The following is a 22,473-nucleotide window of genomic DNA, read 5'->3' on the forward strand; positions in this document are numbered from 1 at the left end:
GCTTGAACACATCTGGAATACCACAGTGTGTCAACTCCATCAGTATTCTCACATTCCTGGTTTGTTTTATTTTGAAAGCCGTCTCCCGACGCTCAATCAGCAGATCAGATGAGGCAGTGAAAAGTGAGCTTCTCTGCGCGTCTTGCTGGGAGTTCACGCTGCTGCAGACAAACAGCTTTTGTTTTCTTCTCCTCTCCCTTCCTGCCCCAGCGCGTTTTGTAGTCTTGGCTTTGTGCACACGGGGGGTGATGGTACCTATAACGGTAGGGGAGAGGGAGAGCGAGTCAACCAGGAGGATGAATTTGCCATCAGCCAAACCCCTGCATCTGAGATGGAGAAAACCCTTAGCTCGGCTCGGTTTTGTTAAAGATCACAGAATCCTTGAATGGTTGGGTTGGAAGGGATCTTAAAGCCCATCCAGTTCCACCCCCTGCCATGGGGACACCTCCCACTGGAACAGGTTGCTCCAAGCCCCATCCAGCCTGGCCTTCAATACCTCCAGGGATGGAGCAGCCACCACTGCTTTGGACAACCCAGGCCAGGGCCTCCCCACCCTCACAGCAAAGTATTTCTCCCCAAGATCTCATCTCAGTCTCCCCTCTTTCAGCTCCAAAGTGTTTCCATCATCCTATCCCTGCACTGCCTGACCAAGAGCCCCTCCCCAGCTTTCCCAGAGCCCCTTTCTATCCTGGAAGCTGCTCTAAGGTCTCCCTGGAGCCTTCTTTTCCCCAGGCTGAACAACCCCAACTCTCCCAGCCTGTCCACGTACAGGAGGCTCTCCAGCCCCTCACATCATTTGCGTGTCCTCCTCTGGACTCGCTCCACCAGCTCCAAGTCCTTCCCATGCTGAGGACTCCAGAACTGCATGCAGGGCTGCAGGTTTGGTATCCTCAGAGCGGTGCAGAGGAGCAGAATCCCCTCCCTCGCCCTGCTGGTCCCACAGCTTTGGATGCAGCCCAGGACACAATTGGATTTCTGGGCTGTGAGCACAATGGCCAACACTGAGCTTCTCCTCCTCTGGCTCCCCAAGTCCTCACGGCTGCTCTTAATCCATTCCCCACTCAGCTTGGATTTGTACTTGGGATTGCCCTGACCATGAAGGCATGGAATCTATGCTTCCATCCTTCCATTCATATCCCAATGTTGAGCACCTCAGGGCATTCAAGAAAAACATTTGTGAAGGGAAGTCTGGAATGAACTCGGTGAAATGTCCATGTCCACATGCTTGGGACCACAGCTTGTGGCTGGAAGGCTTTCAGGGCGCTGGCTGCTCTCCTCTATCATTAACGTTAAAAAAAGCTGTGCAGAGCTGTAATTCAAGCTTTGCTTAGGCAGCAGCTTTGAGAAATTTGGCACCCAGGACCATGGCAATGGTTGGTTCTGTAGGTATCTATAATAGCTACCTATCAACAGGGTTTGAGAGTCGTATTTGTCAGTATAAATCAATTTAATAAATGAACACGTAGACTTCCACGCCCTTTACAAGAACATCTTAGTAAAGGAAACATTTATCTTCAGAAGGAGCGAGAGCCTTCCAGCAGAAGAAGGCATCTGAAGGAGGTTTTTTCCACTCAAGGCTTTAGGAAGTTGTTAAAGCATCACCAAAAATGATCAGAAGTTCAGGAATTAAGCAAAGGAAAATAGAAAAGACCATTTGGAATGGAAGTCTTGAAGGTTATGGGCCAGGCTGAATCCATCAACCCCTCACCCTGCTGGTCCCGTTGGATGCAGCTCAGGATACGTTTGGCTTTCTGGGCTGTGAGAGCGTGTTGCTGGCTCATCTTCACCCAACTGTGAAAAAGCACAAGCTTTGCTTGCCCAAACCACCACAAAGGCAAACTCTGGAGGAAGTCACATTCCTTGGAAGGGACAGATATTCAACCCCCTGCTCACCGTAGGGAGGTTGGACTGGATGACCTTCGCGGTCCCTTCCAACCCAAACTGTTCTGTGCTTCTATGATCTTCACTCTTCTCACTCGGGGAGAGCTGCTGTGCATCGATCCTCGACTCGGGATAAAGCTGTAGTTGTGTTGCATCTGCTTACGCTGTAGCTGGAGGCTTTTCTGCCTTGGCTTTGTTTTTTTCGCTCTAGACTTAAGCAGAAAGGCATGTTAAATGCTTTTTATGACTCTCCAGCCCCGAGCTGCAGGCGGCTGCCATGAAACCCAACAGAGACACGGGGGAAGTGGGTTTTTAGTAATAATCCCTATAAAAGCAAAAGCTAAGGCATGCAGAGCTCAAATGCCTGTGAAGTTCCCTGACTTCCCTTGCCAACGGAACAGGGAGACTTCATCTTGCTGGGTGCCAGCCAGGACCGGAGGAGTTCGGAGCAGGGCAGCGTGCAGCCGCCTTCCAAAGGGAGCCTTGAGCGGAGAGCCGCCTGCATGTGGCTGGCAGGGAGGGAATTTCCACCCGCCTTTGTTTTTATTGACAATAGCGTGAGGTGCCAGATGAAATTGTCTTTGGGTGAAGCCGAGGTTGAGTCCCGCTTGGTAAACACAGCATCCCGACTGGATTTTAACCTCGCCGTGGCTTTTGATTGTGTGACATCATGCAGGGGCCAAGCTCTTCTTGCTCCGCTTCTGCCTTCGGCGTTGCTCGGCTCCGCGCAGGGTAATCTCCTCCTTCCTGTGTGAATTAGGAGGAGCAGCAGCGGAGGGGCCCCCCAGACCATCCCGACTCCAAAGAAAACACCGCTACGAAGAACCCTCGCTTCCCTCCCCTCCCCTGCTTTCTCTCCGCTGCTGCAGAACAAATGGTTGCATCTTGGAGAGGGCCGGAATAGGCAGGAACCGTGCAGAGGGGAGGTAGCCCACCCCATTCCGTGTCCGGAATAGTTACCTGGGGGAAGGTAAGAGTGTTGTTTCGCCAAGACCCAGCTGCGTTTGAGGGAATATCCTGGAATACTCTCTCTCAGCTGGTTTTCCATCTTGTCTCCAGGTGACAAGATCCAATGCTTTGCCTCTGTGGTCTCCCCACTTCGATTTAACGCCTACCATAGGGAATTGCTTTAATTCGAGGCGTCCAAATGCAGAATCTTGGGAAGGGGAAAGGAATTTTCCAGGTTCTTTGATTTATTCAGGAGCAATTCGTTGCTAACTTGCTGGAAAAGAAAATTCCTATTGTAGGCAAGGCAGCAGAAGGCATGGATTTCTTCCCTACCTCTTTGTTGGGAAGTATTCTTTGATGCCGTAGGCTTGCAAACAAGGGCTCTCCTCCACCTTGGCACCGCCTGGGGTTCGGGAGCAGTGGGTGTTATGGAATTCTTGCATTTTTAAGGAAGCCTTGGCTGCAAGAGCAGTGCTGTGGGGCTGTTTGTACTCGAGGGGAGTGCTCCTCACCAGGGCTTGGGAATCGCTGGGCCAGCTGGGACTTGGGAAGAATTAATCGGAACAACTGGTTCTCTGCAGAAATTTAAGGGGGGGGGAGATGGTGACATGACTCCTTCCAGGAGGTTCGTAACATTCCTAGGATTCCAGGAGAGGGTCGCAGCAAAAATAAACCCCCTTCAGGTTGTCATCCATGGGATTCGTCCTAGCTGGAAGGAAAAATATTGGCTTTAGATGTGTTAGAAAATGCAAAATGTATTGAAACGCTTAATATCACATTGAGAAATAGAAGTGTAAAAGGGGAAGAGAAAGTCTGTTGTCTTTGGAAATGTTTCCCTACCGTTCTCTGCTGGGCACCGGAATGTGGTGGGATCTGCCGTCTGCATCGAGCTCCAGCCACTTGGTGACTGGGGAACAGCGCTGCCCAGCGCCCTCTGAGCCCCTTCTGAACTGGGAAAGCTCACTGAGAACCTGGAGGGAGGCAGAGAGGCTGATGCCATGGGTCTCTGCTCTCTGTGGTCTTCTGGTGCTCAGCAGCTGCTGCTCCACCCCAGAAGCGTCCCTGTTGGAAGAGGCTTTGGTCTTTAAGATATCATTACCTGGTGTGGCCTTCTTCACGATGAGGGTGGTGTTCATTGGAACAGGTTGCCCCGGGAAGTGGTGGCTGCCCCATCCCTGGAGGTGTTGAAGGCCAGGTTGGATGGGGCTCGGAGCAAATGGGTCCAGTGGAAGGTGTCCCTGCCCATGGCAGGGGGTGGAACTGGATGGGCTTTGAGCTCCCTTCCAACTCAAACTGTGTCAATGACGCATTTATTCGCCATCTTCCTTTGTTAATGTAAGTGGAGCAGTGGGGATGCGTGCCGACGGAGAGATGGATGAGTGGGGTGGGCTGAGATAGAGGGGTACCTCAAAACTGCTGAACAACCCTAACTCTCTCAGCCTCCCCTCAGATGGGAGGTTCTCCAGCCCTCATATAATCTCCGTGGCCTCCTCCGGACTCACTCCAACAGCTCCATGTCCTTCCTGTGCTGAGGACTCCAGAACTGGACCCAGAGCTCCAGGTTTGGTCTCCTTGGAGCAGAGGAGAGGGGCAGAATCCCCTCCCTCGCCCTGTTGGTCCCATGGCTCTGGATGCAACCCCGCATACCACTGTCTTTCTGGGTTATGAGTGCGTTTTGATGGCTCATGTGAAGCTTCTCTTCTCCCAGCACCCCAAGTCCTTCTACCCAGGGCTGCTCCCAATCCATTCTCCTCGGATCTTTGCCTCTATCTCTTCCCTCTTTGTGTTGCATCAATCTCCAGCCTCATTGACGTGACGTTACTCGGCTCTGGTTGGGTCTCCTGGCACAGATTAGAGTGGTGGTGGTGATAACATTGTTCCTCGGGGAGCAGCTGATGGCAGGAGGAGGCCGGGAGAATGGGAAACTGGAGGTAACTGGGAACCACTGGGGCCTTTACATCCACCGAATGGATGGTGCAAAAGGTTTTTTTCCTTCATAATTGATACAGATCTGTCCTGTTAACATCGAGGGCGCTGGGGGTGTTTGCACAGGTGAGATAACCTTTGAGGTGTCAAGGATGAGCTTGACAGAAACAGGAGGTTTTTCTACAAGGGACACAGGCTTACATGAAGGTGGAGAAGGAAAACCCTTTCCAGTCCGTGCCTCAGTTTCCCTTGTGTCTAATGACATCTTCTCCTTGCTTCTTGCCCATTGCAGGACTCCTGGTGTGGATGGGATAGGGGATGTGGGGCCGGATCCTGACTGTACTGTGCTGGTGTGGATGGGATAGGGGATGTGGGGCCGGATCCTGACCATACTGGGCTGGTGTGGATGGGATAGGGGATGTGGGGCCGGATCCTGACCATACTGTGCTGGTGTGGATGGGATAGGGGAGGTGGGGCCGGATCCTGACCATACTGTGCTGGTGTGGATGGGATAGGGGAGGTGGGGCCGGATCCTGACCATACTGCGCTGGTGTGGATGGGATAGGGGATGCGGGGCCGGATCCTGACCCACATGGGTCCAGTGTGAGTGTGTGGGGCCAGATCCTGACCCCAGGGTCCCCTGGAGATGTGGGTGCTGGACCTCCAGGCTGGGAACAGACCCTTCTGGTGCCCAGAGGAGGCAGCTCCTCCAGGATGGGACCTTTCCTGGTCCTTGGGAAGGGGATTCTCTTTTCCCCTGCTGTGGGGCAGCGGTTGAGGAGAAACCCGGGGGTGCTGGGACCAAGAGTGCCGGATCCAGCTGAGCAGGATGATGCTGCGGAATGGAGCTGCCTCCTTCCAGCCAGAACCGGAGGGGTTTAAAGGTGCTTTCTTTGGCTTTCCTGGAAGAGAGAAGGATTCGGGTTACAGCTCCACCAGGACCCGCCTAGGGGAGGATCCGGGGCGGGACGGGCTCCGCACCCTCCCGAATCCCAAACTTCCCAGGGATTCCGAGCGCTCCGGGGCTGAGACACTCTTCTGAACCTTCTCTTTTGGCTTTTCCCTTGCTTGGAGAACACCTCCTCCCTCTGGAGATGGGGATCTCCTGGCTGCAGAGCTGCCCTGGCTTCCTGGGATTGGGAGAGCGATGCTGAGGTTGGGTTTGGATGCGGTGCTTGTGGCTCCAGGTAAGGATGCTGCCCCTTGGAGTAAAGCCTTGGATTGTTCAGGGCTTAAATTCATTGCTGGTTTGGATGCGTGGCCGTGGGAATCCATTTGTGGTGGGCATGGATAAACCAGGTTGGATCTGGGAGCCTTTCTAGATCCATTGTTCTGCCTTAATCAACACTGTGCTAATTAGTGGGAGCATAAATACAGCCATTCATCCCTGCTCCAGCGCTGAACACCTTCCTGGATTGCAAAGAGCTGAATGGCTTCCCAGATCCCAAGGAGCTGACGAGCATTTTCCACCTTAAGGAAGAGGGAACAGAGAGGAGGGAGGAACGCTTCTACCTTTCCCTCTCTGTGCCAAAGGACTCAACTTCCTGGGAACCTGGGATAGGAATAACTGAGGGAGAGGGGAGGTGGTGGAGGCGAATGGATAAGGCTGGAAGGACGCATCCTGCGCTCATTCCGTGTGGTAGATCCGACCGAGCTCGGTTTTAAGGGAGAGACTTGAGAAGAGTTTGGGGGAGCGCTATCAGAGGAGAGTCAGTGTTTGCCGTCCTGTGAGGAACGGGGCCACAGAGTTGCTGTAGCACAAGTCTTGTTTTAACAAGTAAACAGTGCCAGTAAGGAAAAATCCCGTATGATCCTGGAAGGCCACGGAAGGGGCTGCTTGAATCCTGAACAATAGACTCCTCGCCTCCTTTGTGCATCATGGCTCTGGATCCGCTGCGGGCAGAGTTTCTCTTCCCTTGTTAAATCCCGATTTGTGGCATTGTCTGCCCTTGATGCTGAGCTCCAAGGTCAGTTTTCCCACAGCGGGATAGCCGGGAAGTGGCTCCCAGGAGGAGCCACAAACTGTCAGTCCCACCCAGATTGCACGGATTTAGTTTGTCACCTCTGCACCTTTCCAAGGGTTTGGCAGCTCCCAAACTCCTCTCTGTGCTCTGTCTGGGTCTTGCCTAGAGAAGCAGCTGGGATGAGGATTAATCCCAAACTCCAAGCCCTTCTGCTGTAAATGCACGCAGGCTGGCGTAACGCGTGGAAGCGAGTTCGAGAGAACGTGCAGAGGAGGTTTGAGCTTTCAGAGCTGTGGGATCTTCATTTGCAAACAAAATCAGTTTGGTCACCACAACTTAGCAGCGAGTTGAGAGCAAAAACGGTGTGGCCAGGAGGGGTGGAGAAGGGACTGTCCACCCGTGTTCTGTGTTCATGAGGCTGCACCTTGAATCCTGGGTTCAGGTTTGGGCTCCTCACTCCAAGAGGGACATTGAGGGGCTGGAGAGCATCTGAAGAAGGGAACGGAGCTGGGAAGGGTCTGGAGCCCAGGGGTTGTGGGAGTGGCTGAGGAACCTGGGGCTGTTTAGCCTGGAGGAGGCTGAGGAGAGACCTTATTGCTCCCTACGAGTAGCTAAAAGCAGGTTGTGTTGGAGTGGGTGCTGATGTCTTCTCCCAAGCAACAAGTGATGGGATGAGAGGAAACGGCCTCAAGTTGTGCCAGAGGAGGTTTAGGTTGGCTGTTGGGGAAAATGCTTTTATCAGAAGAGCAGTGAAGCCTTGGAATTGGCTGTGCAGGGCAGTGATGGAGCCTCCGTCCCTGGAGGGGTTCGAAAGTTGTGTAGATGTGGCACTTGGGGACATGGTTTGGTGGGCTGGAGATGTGGGGCTGGATGAACTTAGAGGGCTTTTCCAACTTTAGTGATTCCAGCCTGGCCTTGTACGGGAGATTCTCCAGCCCTCACATCATCTCCGTGGCCTCCTCTGGACTTGCTCTACCAGCTCCATGTCCTCCCTGTGCTGAGGACTCCAGTAATTGGATGCAGGGCTCCAGGTTTGGTCTCCCCAGAGCAGAATCCCTCCCTCGTCCTGCTGGTCCCACAGCTTTGGCTGCAGTGATTTATTGACTTAGAGTGGCTTAGTTCAGTTGTGGCTTTTTGGCCCCTCGATGAAGACAACCCTGTGGTTGATGGAGGAGGTTGATGGAGCCCATTAGGCAACAGAGATCAAAAGTTCAGCTGCAGCTATGGGGTTTCCCCAACTCGAGAGTCCTGTTTGCACAACTTTGGTGTGGGTGTGGTGCAGGTGATAGATAACAAGCCGGTCTTCCTGTTGCCAACAGCAACCTTGCTGCTATGCCATGAGCTCCTGCTGAAGGGTCCTGGAAAACAGAGATGTTGCCTGGAGGGCAGACAGAGGAAAGTGAGGCAGGATCCATGGGCCAAGGTGAACAGGATGGGACTCAACCAGGCCAAGAGCCGGGCTGTCCCCTTGGGTCACAACAACCCCAGCAATGCTTCAGGCGAGGGGAACAGCGGCTGGAAAGCTGCCTGGTGGAAAGGAACCTCGGGGCGCTGGTCAACAGCGGCTGAACATGGGCCAAGAGTGGCCCAGGTGGCCAAGAAGGCCACCAGCGTTCTGGCTTGGATCAGCCGTGGTGTGGCCAGCAGGAGCAGGGAAGGGATCATCCCCCCCAGACTCGGCACTGGTGAGGCTGCACCTCGAATCCTGGGTTCAGTTTTGGGCCCCTCACTCCAAGAGGGACATTGAGGGGCTGGAGAGTGTCCAGAGAACGGGAATAGAGCTGGGAAGGGTCTGGAGCCCAGGGGTTCTGGGAGCAGCTGAGGGACATGGAGCTGTTTAGCCTGGAGAAGAAGAGGCTGAGGGGGGACCTCATCACTCTCTGCAGCGCCTGCAGGGGAGGTTGTGGTGAGGTGGGTGCTGTGCTCCTCTCCCAAGGAACGAGCGATGGGACGAGAGGAAATGGCCTCACGATTTGCCAGGGGAGGTTTACGTTGGGTATTGGGAACACCACCTTTCCTGGAAGAGCGGTGAAGCCTTGAAAGTGGCTGCACAGGGCAGTGGTGGCATCTCCATCCCTGGAGACTCCAGGCGGTTCAAAACATGTGGAGCCGTGGCACTCGCTGACAGGGTTTGGTGGTGTTGGGCTGGCAGTTGGACTGGATGAGCTTACAGGGCTTTTCCAACCTTGATTCCGTGATTCTTTTAGGGCCCCTGAGCTGTGTTTTGGTTTTGAGGATGATGAAGGTGAGAGGTGGGTCAGGTGCTGTGGGTTTCTCCCTCTTGTCCTGCATGGTCGGCATTGAGCGCTCTCTAAAGGGTGGTGGCTGAGTTCAGAGGAACCGGAGAACCAATGACTTCATGTGCAGGACACACCAGGGGAAGGAAAAACTGTGTCACTTGTCAGCACTTTGGTGCCTCAAGGCTCCATGCTGACCCATCCCAGCGGGGACCGCCGCCAGCCCTGGCTTGAGACTTCCAAGCTCTTGGATAGGAAGGGAACACAAAGATTTGCTGGGGGGATGCGATGATTTGGCTTCTTCTCATTCCTTGGATTTGGTTATGGTGTATTTTTTTATGGATGAGTAACACAAGCATCAATTACTGGGTTGAAGTTATGACTCTGCAAGAGTCCTTGAGCTTCACGTTGGGCTGCCCATGGGTCAGGAAGTTGTTGCAGTGTTGTTATAGTACCGGGGCTTTGAAAAGAAATACTTAACATTATGATGCAGATGACTGCGTGTCTGGTCTTGCTCCCTGCGGTGCCTGGGGTGTCAAAGAAACACGAAAAGTCCTTCTTGGGACTCAAACATCTCTTCTTATTAAGCTTTTTGTAGAATTATGGAATGGTTTGGGTTGGAAGGGACCTCAAAACCCATCCAGCTCCACCCCCCTACCACTGGATCTGGTTGCTCCAAGCCCCATCCAACTTGGCCTTCAACACCTCCAGGGATGGAGCAGCCACCACTGCTCTGGGCAACCTGGGTCAGGGCCTCCCCGCTCTCACAGGAGAACATTTCTCCGCAAGATCTCATCTCGACATCCCCTCTTTCAGCTCAAAACCATTCTTCTCCTCCTATCCCTGCACTCCTTGATCAAGAGCCCCTCCCCAGCTTTCCATACTGGAAGCTTCTCTAAGGTCTCCCCACAGCCTTCTCCAGGTTGAACAACCTCAACTCTCCCAGCCTGTCCTTGGACAGGAGGTTCTCCAGCCCTTGCATCATCTCCGTGGCCTCCTCTGGCCTCGCTCCAACAGAGTCATGTCCTTCCTGTGCTGAGGACTCCAGAACTGGACGCGGGGCTCCAGGTGAGCCCACTGAACAGAGGTGGGTGTATTCCCTCACTCACCCTGTTGTTCCCTCTGCTTTTTTTCCATCAAGCTCAATGAGTTTTGGATTGCAGCCAGGTTCCAGACCTGGAAGGGAAGAAGCAGGTTGCATGCTCCGTTGCAAAGGTGACACCACTGTGAGGGTGGGGAGGCCCAGGTTGCCCACAGAAGTGGTGGCTGCCCCATCCCTGGAGGTGTTGAAGGCCAGGTTGGATGGGGCTTGGAGCAACCTGATCCAGTGGGAGGTGTCCCTGCCGACAGCAGGGGTGTAACTGGTTGAGCTATGAGGTCCCTTCCAACCCAAACCATTCCAGGATTCCTTGACTTCCTGGCTGGTTCTCCGAAGCTGAAAGTGGTGCGTGGGTCCTGCCTCATTGCTGTTGTGTACTGTGGTAGTGCCACAAGGGTTGGGGACAATCCAGCTCCATGGTTGTACATGCTGACGTTGCTGGTGGTGACTTTTCAAGGCCGAGGACTTGGTTTCTCCCCAGCTCTTCATGCTTTTGGTATAGTTTGGGAAGTGCTCATCTGGTTTGGAAGGGTTACCCAGCACTGTGCGTGGAGCAGTGCTCAGAAGCAGCCTTTAAGCACTAAAACTACTTAGGACAGATGAGTGATGTGCTCATGGAACCAGAAGCAGCCCTGCTGGGGTTCACAGCAGCCACGGAGGCTCCCGGTCTTCATCCAAGTGGTGTTTAGTGATTCCCTGATAACCCTGCTTTGTTTTCACATTCCTTACATCGGACATTTGGGACAACAGAAACAATTTAGTCTGACGTCCCCGTGAAGCTGCGTGGGCCGGATGGGGAGAATCCCTTATCAGATCTGGCAAACCTTTCCTCCTCCAATGAATGTTCAAGGTCTTCCTGCATCCTCAGTATGGCTTTGAGGACAGATGAGGACAAAGCCTGCAAGATGGGTAGCTCTGCTTCGAAGTGGTTTCCTGTTGCTTGTGTGGTTCTCTCTGTGGGTTTCAAGCTCCTCCCAGCCTCCGCCTGTGGCAAAGGCATTATCGTGTCGCTCAGTATCTCCCCAGCTTGCAGTAGTTGTGTGCATGGACATGAGGAGCTAACGATACTCTTGTCCCTCTTTAGGACAGCAGCGATGAAGCACTGCTTTTACAATGAGACCGTGGGGTTCTTCTACAACAACAGCCGCAAAGAGCTGACCACGTACTGGAGGACAAAGGATGTCTTGGTGGTTGCCTTGGGCTTGACGGTGAGCGTCATTGTGCTCCTGACCAACTTGCTGGTCATCACCGCTATCATCATCAACCGGCGTTTCCACTACCCCATCTACTACCTGCTGGGGAACTTGGCAGCTGCCGACCTCTTTGCTGGCATCGCATATATGTTCCTCATGTTCCACACGGGGCCAAGGACAGCAGAGCTCTCCCTGAAGACCTGGTTCATCCGTCAGAGCCTGCTGGACACCAGTTTGACAGCCTCTGTGGTCAACCTGCTGGCCATTGCTGTAGAGAGGCACCAGACAGTGTTCACTATGCAGTTACACAGCAAGATGTCCAACCAGCGTGTGATGATCCTCATCTTCTGTATTTGGGTCACGGCGCTGCTCCTGGGGCTCATCCCATCCTATGGTTGGCACTGTCTCTGTGCCCTGGAGAAGTGTTCCAGCATGGCACCGCTCTACAGCAGGAGCTACCTGACCTTCTGGGCCATCTCCAACCTGGTCATCTTCCTGATCATGGTGGTTGTGTACACACACATCTTTATCTACGTCAAAAGGAAGATGACACGGATGTCCAAGCACACTAGCTTCCACCCTCGCTACAGGGAGACCATGATCAGCCTGGTCAAGACAGTCACCATTATCCTAAGTAAGTTTGCTTGCTGTGGTCAATCTAAAGGATGCTTTGATCCCGGGTTGTGTGGGGCTGGAGAGGTGTTTGGGACAACAGGGAGGACCAGGAAGTGACTTTCTGCTTTCCTGTTCTCTGAAGATCCTGGAGTGATGGATTGGTTTGGTTGTGGAGGAACTCAATGGTTTCAGGTCTTGGCATGAACTGTAATAGGAGCTCTGCTCCTCATTCTGCTCCTCTACTCCGCTCTGGTGAGACCTCACCTGGAGCCCTGTGTTTAGTTCTGTAGTCTCAGCAACGTGGTGGGGGAGGAGAAGCAGCTCCTCAATGTCTTCACCTCTGGCGTGGCTGCTCCTCTGGGTCACAGGGACACGGGGGCTGCTATAAATGTGACTTGGTAATATCGGACTGCTGAAGGTGCTTTGGGCAAGAAGGTCGTTCTACGTGCTCCATGCTTCCCTCATAGAAGAGAAGCATCCAATTAAAAGCTGTAATTGGGCCTTAATCAAGAAGCACCACTTGGTGCATCAAAGAGAGAGGTTTGAGGCAGGTGATGGGGGAAGAGAAGGCTCCAGGGAGACCTTAGAGCGGCTTCCAGTATGGAAAGGGCCTCCAGGAAAGCTGGGAAGGGACTCTTGATCAGGGAGTGCAGGGACAGGACGAGGGGAACAGTTTTGGGCTGCAGGAGGGGAGATTGAGGTGAGATCTTAGGTTCTCCTGAGGGTGGGGAGGCCCTGGCCCAGGTTGCCCAGAGCAGTGGTGGTTGCCCCATCCCTGGAGGTGTTCAAGGCCATGTTGGATGGGGCTTGGAGCCCCTGATCCAGTGGGAGGTATCCCTGCCCATGGCACGGAGATGGAACTGAATGGGTTTTGAAGACCCTTCCAACCCAAACCTTTCCATGATTCCAGGGAGCTGCATCCAAATTTCTCCATGTTTACTGGGACAAAGCCCTGAACTCTGCTCTCTTTGAGCAGCTCTGTACCGAGTCTCATCTCCTTGGGTAAATGGCTCTCTGGAAGCTCTCGGTTGGAGCTGCTCTCTGGGGGGGAACAGGATCTCCAGCTGGGTGCTAAGTGCCTGTCAGTCTGTCTGATCTGCCGCCGGCAGCGCAAACGGGAGCAGATCAAGGACTGCAAGCGGTTGCTGGGGGGGGTCTGCTTCTCCAGGATATCTGATTTAACTTTAATATGTGCTGGGCATGGAAGAGCAGAGGCTGCTCCACGCGTTGTGCTTTCAACAACCTCTCACTCTGTGATTGCTTTAATCTGGTTTTGCCTTTCATGCTCTAACAACCTCCTTTTGAACGTGCTCAGATCTGCCGCAGCCCAGCTCTCCACTCTGGGCTTACGGTCACAACCCCTTGCTTGCAAATCTTTCCTGATAAGCCCAGAATTTGCTCCGTCAGGGAAACCTTGGAGCTGCAAACAAAGACTCCTGCCTTGGGAACTGGCTGGCTCGGCAGGGTGGGGGGGCTGCTGGGTGCAGCCCAGCTCACAGCACGCTTGCTGGATCCTGTTCCAACTTGTGAGTGTCAAACCTGGAGTCTTCTGCCCGTTCCTGCCATTCCTGTGAGGTCTTCTTCCCTGCCTTGCAGCCTCTCGGTTTCTTGGTGTTCATTACTGCCTCAGAGGGGTTGGGATGAAGGGTGGTTGACTTTAGGTGAAAGCTGAAAGAGGGAAGATTGAGATGAGATCTTGGGGAGCAGTGCTCTCCTGTGAGGTTGCCCAGAGAAGTGGTGGCTTCGCTGGAGGTGTTCAAAGCCAGGTTGGATGGGGCTTGGAGCAACCTGAATCAGTGGGAGGTGTCCTTGCCCATGGCAAGGGGTGGAATTGGATGGGCTTTGAGGTCCCTTCCAACCCATTCTATGGTTTTGCCCAGTGTACAGCAGAGAGGTGGCTTTGTTCCCCCTGTCCTTCCTGATTCGTATTGGAGGGTGATGCCATGGGGTCAGCAGGGCTGCTGCATCTCATGGGATTTCACCACGTCAACTGGGAGAGGGTTGGCAGGATGGATGCTGGCCGAGAGGGAAAATGCAGCTCAAGCTTGGTGTATGAATGAGACTTTTGGAGCAACTGGATCCATGGAAGGTGTCCCTGCCCATGGCAGGGGTTGGGATTGGATGGGCTTTGAGATCTCTTCCCACCCAAACCATTCCGTGATTCTGTGATCCTTCTCCCCTCGGTGTCAGCCCCCCACCAGCTCAGCCTTCTTGCTTCTGCCTCAAAGGTGGGAGAAGCTTGGATCAGAGGAGGCTCTGAAGAGCTGCTGGGGTTTCACAGGGGTTGGGGCTCGTGTCGGTGCATGGACAGAGTGGGGAGGAACCTCAAGGGTTCATTAGGACTTTGGGACTCTTGTAACCCAAGGAATTTTTCCCTTCCTCTGCAGGGCAGTATTGGAGAGGAGCAGCAGGTTGTGCAGGTTCCTTGCACAGGAGGGAAAAAGGGGGGGAAGAATTGCTCAACTTGGGGAAAATACTGTCCATTTTGGACTCTTCATACGGAAAGTTGAGTCTGCAGAGGGTTTTTTTTCCCCCCCTCCCTCTGAAAGGCCTGGTGTAATTCCTTCCCCGCCCTTGTTCCTCAGCCCTCTGCAAACTTGGACTCCGCACAGAGGAATACTTTGCGCCTTATGCATCATAGGGCGTAGCTGCTGGGGAGCATGCGAGGAAGCAGAGGGTGCGGTAGGAGCCGTGGGTCGCGTTGCAAGGCGAGGTTTCTGCTGTAGATAATCCTGCAGGTCCAGGGTGTTAAGAACAGGTCTAGGAACGGAGTTGGAAACAATAATAAGTCCAAAGTACATTTGAAAACCAGTATTAATTGTTCCCACAGACCAGTTGAGTAATGAAGATGATCCAAGGGCTGGAGCACCTCCCGTCCAAGGTCAGGCTGGGAGAGTCAGAGTTGTTCAGCCTGGAGAAGGCTCTGAGGAGACCTTAGAGCAGCTTCCAGTATGGAAAGGGGCATCCAGGAAAGCTGGGGAAGGACTTTTGATCAAGGAGTGCAGGGACAGACGGAGGGGAACAGTTTTGAGCTGCAAAGGGGGAGATTGAGGTGAGATCTTAGGGAGAAATGTTCTCCTGTGAGGGTGGGGAGGCCCTCGCCCAGGTTGCCCTGAGAAGTGGTGGCTGCCCCATCCCTGGAGGTGTTGAAGGCCATGTTGGATGGGGCTTGGAGCCCCTGATCCAGTGGGAAGTGTCCCTGCCCATGGCAGGGGTGGAACTGGATGGGCTTTGAGGTCCTTTCCAACCCAAACCATTCCGTGGTTCTATGAAGTTACGTCACTAAATCAGGAGGTCCCTTTCCTGCAGGCTCACTCCGGATGGAGGTGTCAGACCTTCCTCGTGGCAACCAAGAGTCTGGTTTTCTGCATCTGCTGAACTTAAAGGGGGCAACCCCACGTCTGCAAGTGCGGGGAAGCTGCCTGTCCCAGGTCTGGTGGCTGCAGCACTGAGCACCTGGGAGGATGAGTTGCCTCAATATAATGGTTACATGACGCAGTGGCCTAGAACCAGCGGGGAACGCTGCCAGAAGCCCAGGAGAACCCGGGAGACTCTTCACCGGTGCGGTGTTTTGCTCGACACCAGCTTTACTCTCAGTTTTGGGCAGCTTCTCTGGCTGCCAGATGGTTTTCAGTCAAGGTCGTACATTGAAAGTTCCCAGCCAGTCTGTTTTCTTCCACCGCTTCCCAGAAGACCTTTCAGGGTACAGCTCCTGTGCTCTAAGATCCAACCTAAAGCCTGACCTCCAGGAGCACTGATGGGCGAGTGCTCCACTTACGTCAGCTGTAAAATCACAAGCGTAAAAAGAGGTTTAGGAGGAGCAGGCGCCTCCCACTCCATCATGCAAAACAGCAATTATCCTTGTGCCAACAAGCTTTGCAGGTGGTGGCCAGAACTCAGAGTGAATCAGTGATGGAACCTGTCCAGCTCGGTCCTTGTGTTGGCCAACTTGTGTTGGCTTGGCTCTTTTCTGCTCAGCTTAGAGCTCTGTGAGGGAAACTTCTCCACGCTCTTCTAAACTCCTCGTCTCAACTAAAGCTCCCATAAATTATATGGACCGGAGAGATTATTCTGCTCGAAGAGCAGCTGAGGGCCCTGGGATTGTTTAGTTGGAGAAGAGGTGGCTGAGGGGAGACCTTGTAGCTCTCCGCAGCTCCTGGAAAGGAGGTTGTGGAGGTGGGTGCTGGAGTGAAATTAGGTTTTTCCTACCCCTTTCAGGTGTTTTTCACAAGAGGATCAGTGATTCCACTGAGTGAGCAGATGGGGGAGAGCCAGGAACTTACTTTCTCTAACATAGCTTCTTCTCTCCCCAGGTGCTTTTGTCATCTGCTGGACTCCGGGTCAAGTTGTGCTCCTCCTGGATGGCTTGGGCTGCAAGAGCTGCAACGTTCTGGCAGTGGAAAAATACGTCCTTTTGCTGGCCGAGATCAATTCGTTGATCAACGCTATTGTCTACTCTTACAGGGACAATGAGATGCGCAACACCTTCCGGAGGATTCTCTGCTTTGTCTGTTATAGGAATTCCAAATACACCCCGACGGTGGTGAAGTTGAACACCACCGACCGCAGAACGCTGTCTCAGAACGGGCATTTCACGGTGGATTCCTCAATTTGAGCTCTCGCTTGGCGAGAGGAGCTTGGGGTTGATCCGAGCAGAAAGGCAGAGGCTAAGAGTGACCTCCTAAAGCAGCACAGACTCCCGTTATGAGCTCAACCACGAATATTTCCATACAATCCTTGTCACCGATGACGGACAAGATGCTTTTAAGGATGGTGCAGTTACTTGGGACAACCATACTTTGAGTCGTAGTCTCATTAAAGACTCCTGTTTCCAATGCAAAGTCGATTTCATTTAGCACCTAGAAGTTTGCGATGCGTGATGGGAATCTGGTGCGATCTCTCGATGAGCAAAGTGTTTTCCTGGTCCTTCAGTATTAATGCCTTCAGGAATAGTTGTTCCCAGGGTAGCACACTTCAAAGAGCCCGAGCTCCGCAGCTTTACGTGGTCGCTTCCTAACCAGAGCTGTGGTGTCCCCCCAGGGAGTCTTATTCAGGTTGTGTTCCACCTGCCCCAGAAGTCATAAAGGCTCTTTTCCAGGAGGAATCTGAATTGCTTCCTGAGAAGCCGATTCCAGCTTTCCTAAGCGGCTGTTCAAAGTGCTCCGAGCTTTTGGAGGATGTTGTAGAGCACAGGATTCTTTCCGGCCGTGGAGAGCGGTGCTGTGACTGCCGTGGTGTTTGCGTTCCGCTAAGCGATACCATGTGGGCTTTGCAAGTTCCGTGCTTATTCATACATGTGGAATGAGTCATGTTCCCATTAAACCATCGCTCTCCTCCCTTTGGGATAGGTTTAGGGTGGATTCCAAGGCGAAGCACTATTTTGCCTTAGGTTTTAATGTGCAGTTTGTACCTTAAGACGTGATTTCGAGTATCAAGTCTCTTCAAATGTCGTCTTTTGCGCTGCACGGTGTGATAAATTAGCAATATTAATTAATATTCACGCATGAAGGGGGTAGTTTTCTGATGAAGTCCCATTTGCTGCATGGGATGTGCAGTGTAAATGGCCCTCGTGATGGGTGAGGCCACGACTGGGGGATGGATGCTCTGCAGGTGGAAGAATTCAACTGTAAGTCCTCCTCCTTCACCTTCAGGGTGTTCTGTTTTCACAGCAAACGTGGCTATGTTGATCCAAAATCCAAAGTTTAGTGGCTCTCTCTTGCAGAGAGAGGCTGCCAGAAGGCAGGGTCTGATTTATCATCTAAATTTATAGTTTTAGGGGGTTTATAAATAAACCAGCCCTGTTCTGACCATGATCAGCTCCTGCGTGGTCACCACCTGAGAAGACAACTACCTGGAGGCTTTGTTACTCAAATGCGTGCATGGACTTGGTCTTGAAAAACATGGTCGGGTTAAGGTAAGAATCTCCTGGATTGACTAAACGAGGCTTGGAATGAGGGTCCCATCTCCGGCTCCCGGCGACTTGTTGAATAAATATTCTGGCCTGGGTTTTAGAAAAGATGGTTTGGAATTTGTCCTCTGTCTCCCGACTCCGAGGAGCTGGGAAGAGTGAACTTCCCCGGATGTGGGATGGATAGATACCGGGAAGTGAGGAAGGATGCTGGGAAGGAGGAAGGGATACTGGGAGGTGAGGAGGGATGTTGGGAGAGAGGAATAGAGACTTGGAGGTGAGGGTGGGTGCTGGGAGGGAGGGATGGATACTGGGAAGGAGGGATGGATACTCGGAGGGAGGGATGGATACTGGGAGGGAGGGATACCAGCTTTGTGCCTGCATCATCATGACTTGCTCTACAGTTGCCCTGCTGCTGCTCTGCCTTCTCCATAGGTTGCCTTGAGAGCATCCTACAGGACTGTCCATATGTGTCCGGAGGGGTGGGAGACTCCAAAAGGACGTTAAATCCTCCCATGTGTGGGGGATTTAACCGGGGATGGAGAAAGAATTGGCTGAGCCACATTTCATAGAGTCATCATAGAGTGGTTTGGGCTATAAGGGACCTTAAAGTCCATCCAGTTCCACCCCCTGCCATGGGCAGGGACACCTCCCACTGGATCCATTTGCTCCAAGCCCCATCCAACCTGGTCTTCAACATCTCCAGGGATGGAGCAGCCACCACTGCTCTGGGCAACCTGGGCCAGGGCCTCCCCACCCTCACAACAAAACATTTCTCCCCAAGATCTCATCTCCCCTCTCTGAGCTCATCCTGTCCCTGCACTCCCTGATCATGAGTTCCCTTCCCCAGATTTCTTGGAGCCCCTTTCCATACTGGAAGTTGCTAGAAAGTCTCTCCAGAGCCTTCTCTTCTTCAGGCTGAACAACCCCAACGCTCTCAGCCTGTCCTCAGTCAGGAGGTGCTCCAGACCTCAGATCATCTCCGTGGCCTCCTCTGGACTCTCTCCAAGAGCTCCACGTCCCCCATGTGCTGAGGACTCCAGAACTGGACCCAGGGCTCCGGGTGAGTTCTCTCCAGAGCAGAGGGGCAGAATCTCCTCCTTCACCCTGCTGTTCCCATGTCCATTGGATTGCTGGGCTGCAGCGCACTTTGGGGGCTCCTGTGGAGCTTCTCCTCCAACACCCCAAGTCCATAAGATGTCTAAATTCTACGTACGTATGTGAAATCCCTGCCCCTTCATCCATCTGATAAGGAACGCTTGCCTTGCTCACCGAGCTGTGACCATCGCCGGTGGTGGGAGCATCACCTTGGTTTTGTGGCTCCATCCAAGTCTTGGCTCAGCCCTGAGATTAACAGGGAAATTGTAAGAAACCGGCTCCACTGCTACAATTAACGTCACCCAACTCCAAGGTTGACGGCATGGGTGGGACAGCCCCTCCCAGAGCATGGAAAGTGTCCACGAGCATTAAAGTGCCAACAGGAGAGGTGGCTGAGGGTGCTTGAAGCCTCCTGTGAAGAGCAGGGAAACCTATGGGGAAGGAAAGCTTGGCTTGTGGTGCCTCCCAGGGAAGGACAACACGACAGCTTCCCCCATCTGCCAAGCTGCTTCTGCCAGTGACGGGACTGGTGGGCTGCTTCCGAGGAGAAGCGTACGCTCACCATCTCAAAGCTCCACTTGGTGAGCTCTCCGGGGAGCTGCATCCCATCACGTTGTGCAGTCACGCTGCTCCTGACTTGAGTTTGGGGTGGCTCATGCAGCTCCAGCATTGAGTTGCCGATGCAGCCTCAGGAACACCAAGCGCTGTTTGAGCAGATGAAGACAACTGCCCAGTTCACCCAGGTCCCACCACTAACACCCTGAGGGTTCCCCATCTGCATGGAACCATAGAATCGCTAGCTTAGGAAAGTGATTGGATCGTGGAGACCAAACATTTGTATCTGCCACTAAACCATGTCCCCGAGCACCTCATCTACCCGTCTTTTAGATACCTCCAGGGATGGGGACTCCACCACCTCCCCAGTCACCCTCCGCCAGTGCCCGATGACCCTTTCTGTGAAATAAATTTTCCTGACATCCAGTCTGAAGCTCCCCTGGTGCAGCTTGAGACCATTCCCCTTGTCCTATCACCTGTCACTTGGGAGAAGAGCCCAGCTCCCTCCTCTCCACAACCTCCTTTCAGGCAGTTGTGGAGAGCAATAAGGTCTCCCCTCAGCCTCCTCTTCTCCAGGCTAAACAACCCCAGCTCTCTCAGCCGCTCCTCGTAAGACTTCTTCTCCAGCCCCTCACCAGCTTCGTTGCTCTTCTCTGGAAGAGAACCATGAACCCATCCATGAAGAGCAACTCCAGAGCCTCAACATCCTTCTTGGAGCCCAGAATTGAACCCTGGATTCGAGGTGTGGTCCCACCAGTGCCAGAAGAACCTCTCTGGACCTGCCGGCCACGCCGTTTCTGATGGGATGCTCCGGCTTTGGCCTTTGTATTTGGGGTTCATCAGCGTTCCCAAATGCTGAGGGCTTCTACTTTGAGCTAAATTGCTGCGTACAGTGAGATTGAGGAATAATTAATTGCCCCTGGGTTGAGGGCGAACACAAATCCAGAGCTGTTGGTCCAGATGAAGATGAGGATGCAGCTGGTGAAGATGAGCTTCATGTTTGGAGCTCATCGTCTCTGTGCTACCCCAAAAGCAGAGGTTGTGGGCTTCGTCATGATTGGATTTAATCTAATTTCATCTCCCTTAACCCCATCACAGCACAAACTCCTCTCTGAGCTGCCGAGAGACGAGGAACAACGACGTCGAGGTGCATCTCCCTCTGCGTTCATGCTCCGAGCTTCAGGCTCAGGTTGGAACTTGTCAGTTGGCAGCTGAAGCCCTGAATATGTTTTTAAATGAGCTTTTCCCCCTCGCCTCCCCCCTTTTTTTTTTGTGCTGACGGAAGAGAATTCACTTGCTAATTATACCCCAGTCCGTTTCCAGTGGGTCCATTTATCAGGGCGCTGGAGACAGCTCTCCCAGTCCCTCGGCTGCATCAGCAAGAATGCTTGCAAGACAATTTAATTCCTTGTCATCCGTTAATCCAGCTTCCTTTCCAGGCTGGGAAGGCAAAAAAAAAAAGAGATGGTTTATTAATCGTTTTAGTGAATGGCTGAGCTCTACAGCTTCTGTTCGGTGAGGATCGCTCCGTATCTCATCCATCAGCATTCCTAGAGTTATGGGGTTGGGGTTGTTGAGCTGCATGAGATGGGAAAATGATGGACAGGAGCTGTGTTTGTTGCCTTTGGGGGCTTCAAGGGCTCAGTATTATGGAATCATTGAGGCTGGAAAAGACCGCTCAGCACATCCAGGCCAACCACCAGTCCAAAACCCCACAGCTCCACAGTTTTTCAACCCCACAAGCAATGGTGACTCCACCTCTGCCCTGCGCAGCTGCTTCCAAAGCTTCACCGCTCTTTCCATAAAGGAATTTCCCCCAATATCCAACCTAAGCCTCCCCCCGACGCAACTTGAGGCTGTTTCCTCTCCTACATTTGCTTGTTTCTGGGGAGAAGCGCCCCGCACCCACCACAACCTCCCTTCCAGGAGCTGCTGGAAGCCCCATGTCCCTTAGATGCTCCCAGAACCGCTGAGCTCCAGACCCTTCCCAGCTCCTGCTCAGCTGGGGGCACAAGGGAGAGCCCACGGGAGAGCTCCCAGGGTGGGGCGTGGTCTAAGGGCAGGGGGCGTGGTCAGATACAATGGAGGTGTGGCTTGGCCCCCGGTGGGGGGTGGCTTAGTGGGATGGGGCATGACTTACCTGGGTATGATGTGTGTCTCCGTGATGGGGGCGTGGTCTAAGGAAAAGGGGGCGTGGTCTGTCACCCACTGCATTTGGTGGGGGCGTGGCCAGGTATAATGAGGGCGTGGCTATAGGCGGAGTGCACATCGCAGGGGGCGTGGTCTGAGTCCCGGCTGCAGGGGGCAGTGGCTATAGCCGATGGGGGTGTGGCTATAGGCGAAGGGGGCGTGACTTAGTGGGATATGAGGCGTGGCTCTGTGATGGGGAGTGGGTCCCTTGGGGGCGTGGTCTAATGGCAGGGGGTGTAGCCTGTTTGGGGAGAGTCTCTCCCTGCACTGCTGTGGGGGAGTGGCCAGATACAATGAGGGCGTGGCTATAGGCGGGGGTGTTGGAGGGGGCGTGGCCTGTGTCCTTGGTGCGGGGGCGTGGCTTAGCGGATGGGGCGTGGTTTATCGCGGATCAAGGGGTGTGGCTTAGCAGTATCGGCTGGCTCGGAAGGGGGCGTGGCTTACGAGGAAAGTCACTTGATGGGGCACAACACGGTGTAGGGGCGTGGGCTATAGGGAGCGTGGATGTGGGGGCGTGGCTTGTGGGCGTGTCACGTGGGGAGGCTGTGGCCATAAAGAGCGTAGTTTGGTACCTGGGGGCGTGGCTATACGGGGGCGTGGCTTGTCGGCTGTTCACGTGACTGCTGTGGCTGTAAATTGCGTGGCTTGAAGAGGTGGTCAAGTGTGTGGGCGTGGCTATGAGGGGGCCTGGCTGTAAGGGGCGTGGCTATGAGGGTGTCTGGCTGTAAGGGGGCGTGGTTCTGGGGGCTTGGCTAGGGGCCCGGCTGTAAGGGGCCTGGCTGCAAGGGGCGTGCTTTTATAAGGGGGCGTGGCTTGTTGGCGGGTCACGTGGGGCGTGGCTATAAGAGGCGCGGCTTGC

General features: G+C 53.7%; 1 protein-coding gene across 2 annotated transcripts; it reads left to right on the plus strand.

Moving 5' to 3' along the window:
• The first annotated feature begins 5,736 nt into the window (after positions 1 to 5,736).
• LPAR2 (lysophosphatidic acid receptor 2) lies at positions 5,737 to 17,854 on the plus strand. Of its 2 annotated transcripts, none has more exons than XM_009565385.2 (3): positions 5,737 to 5,942; positions 11,140 to 11,882; positions 16,177 to 17,854. In XM_009565385.2, the coding sequence occupies exons 2-3, from the start codon at positions 11,150 to 11,152 to the stop codon at positions 16,476 to 16,478; spliced, it is 1,035 nt and encodes a 344-aa protein (XP_009563680.1). In that variant the 5' UTR covers positions 5,737 to 5,942; positions 11,140 to 11,149; the 3' UTR covers positions 16,479 to 17,854. The 2 variants fall into 2 exon arrangements, with proteins under 2 accessions (XP_009563680.1, XP_053907920.1); XM_054051945.1 differs by lacking the exon at positions 5,737 to 5,942 and adding an exon at positions 9,795 to 10,024.
• Positions 17,855 to 22,473: the final 4,619 nt, after the last annotated feature.

This window comes from Cuculus canorus, chromosome 30, assembly GCF_017976375.1.
Source record: "Cuculus canorus isolate bCucCan1 chromosome 30, bCucCan1.pri, whole genome shotgun sequence".
NCBI classification, from domain to species: Eukaryota; Metazoa; Chordata; class Aves; order Cuculiformes; family Cuculidae; genus Cuculus; species Cuculus canorus.

Bases quoted from the DNA above. Each gene is read 5' to 3' on its own strand.
- LPAR2 (XM_009565385.2), top strand. From the start codon at position 11,150: ATGAAGCACTGCTTTTACAATGAGACCGTGGGGTTCTTCTACAACAAC. The intron at 11,883-16,176 runs GTAAGTTTGCTT...TTCTCTCCCCAG, and splicing joins GACAGTCACCATTATCCTAA to GTGCTTTTGTCATCTGCTGG.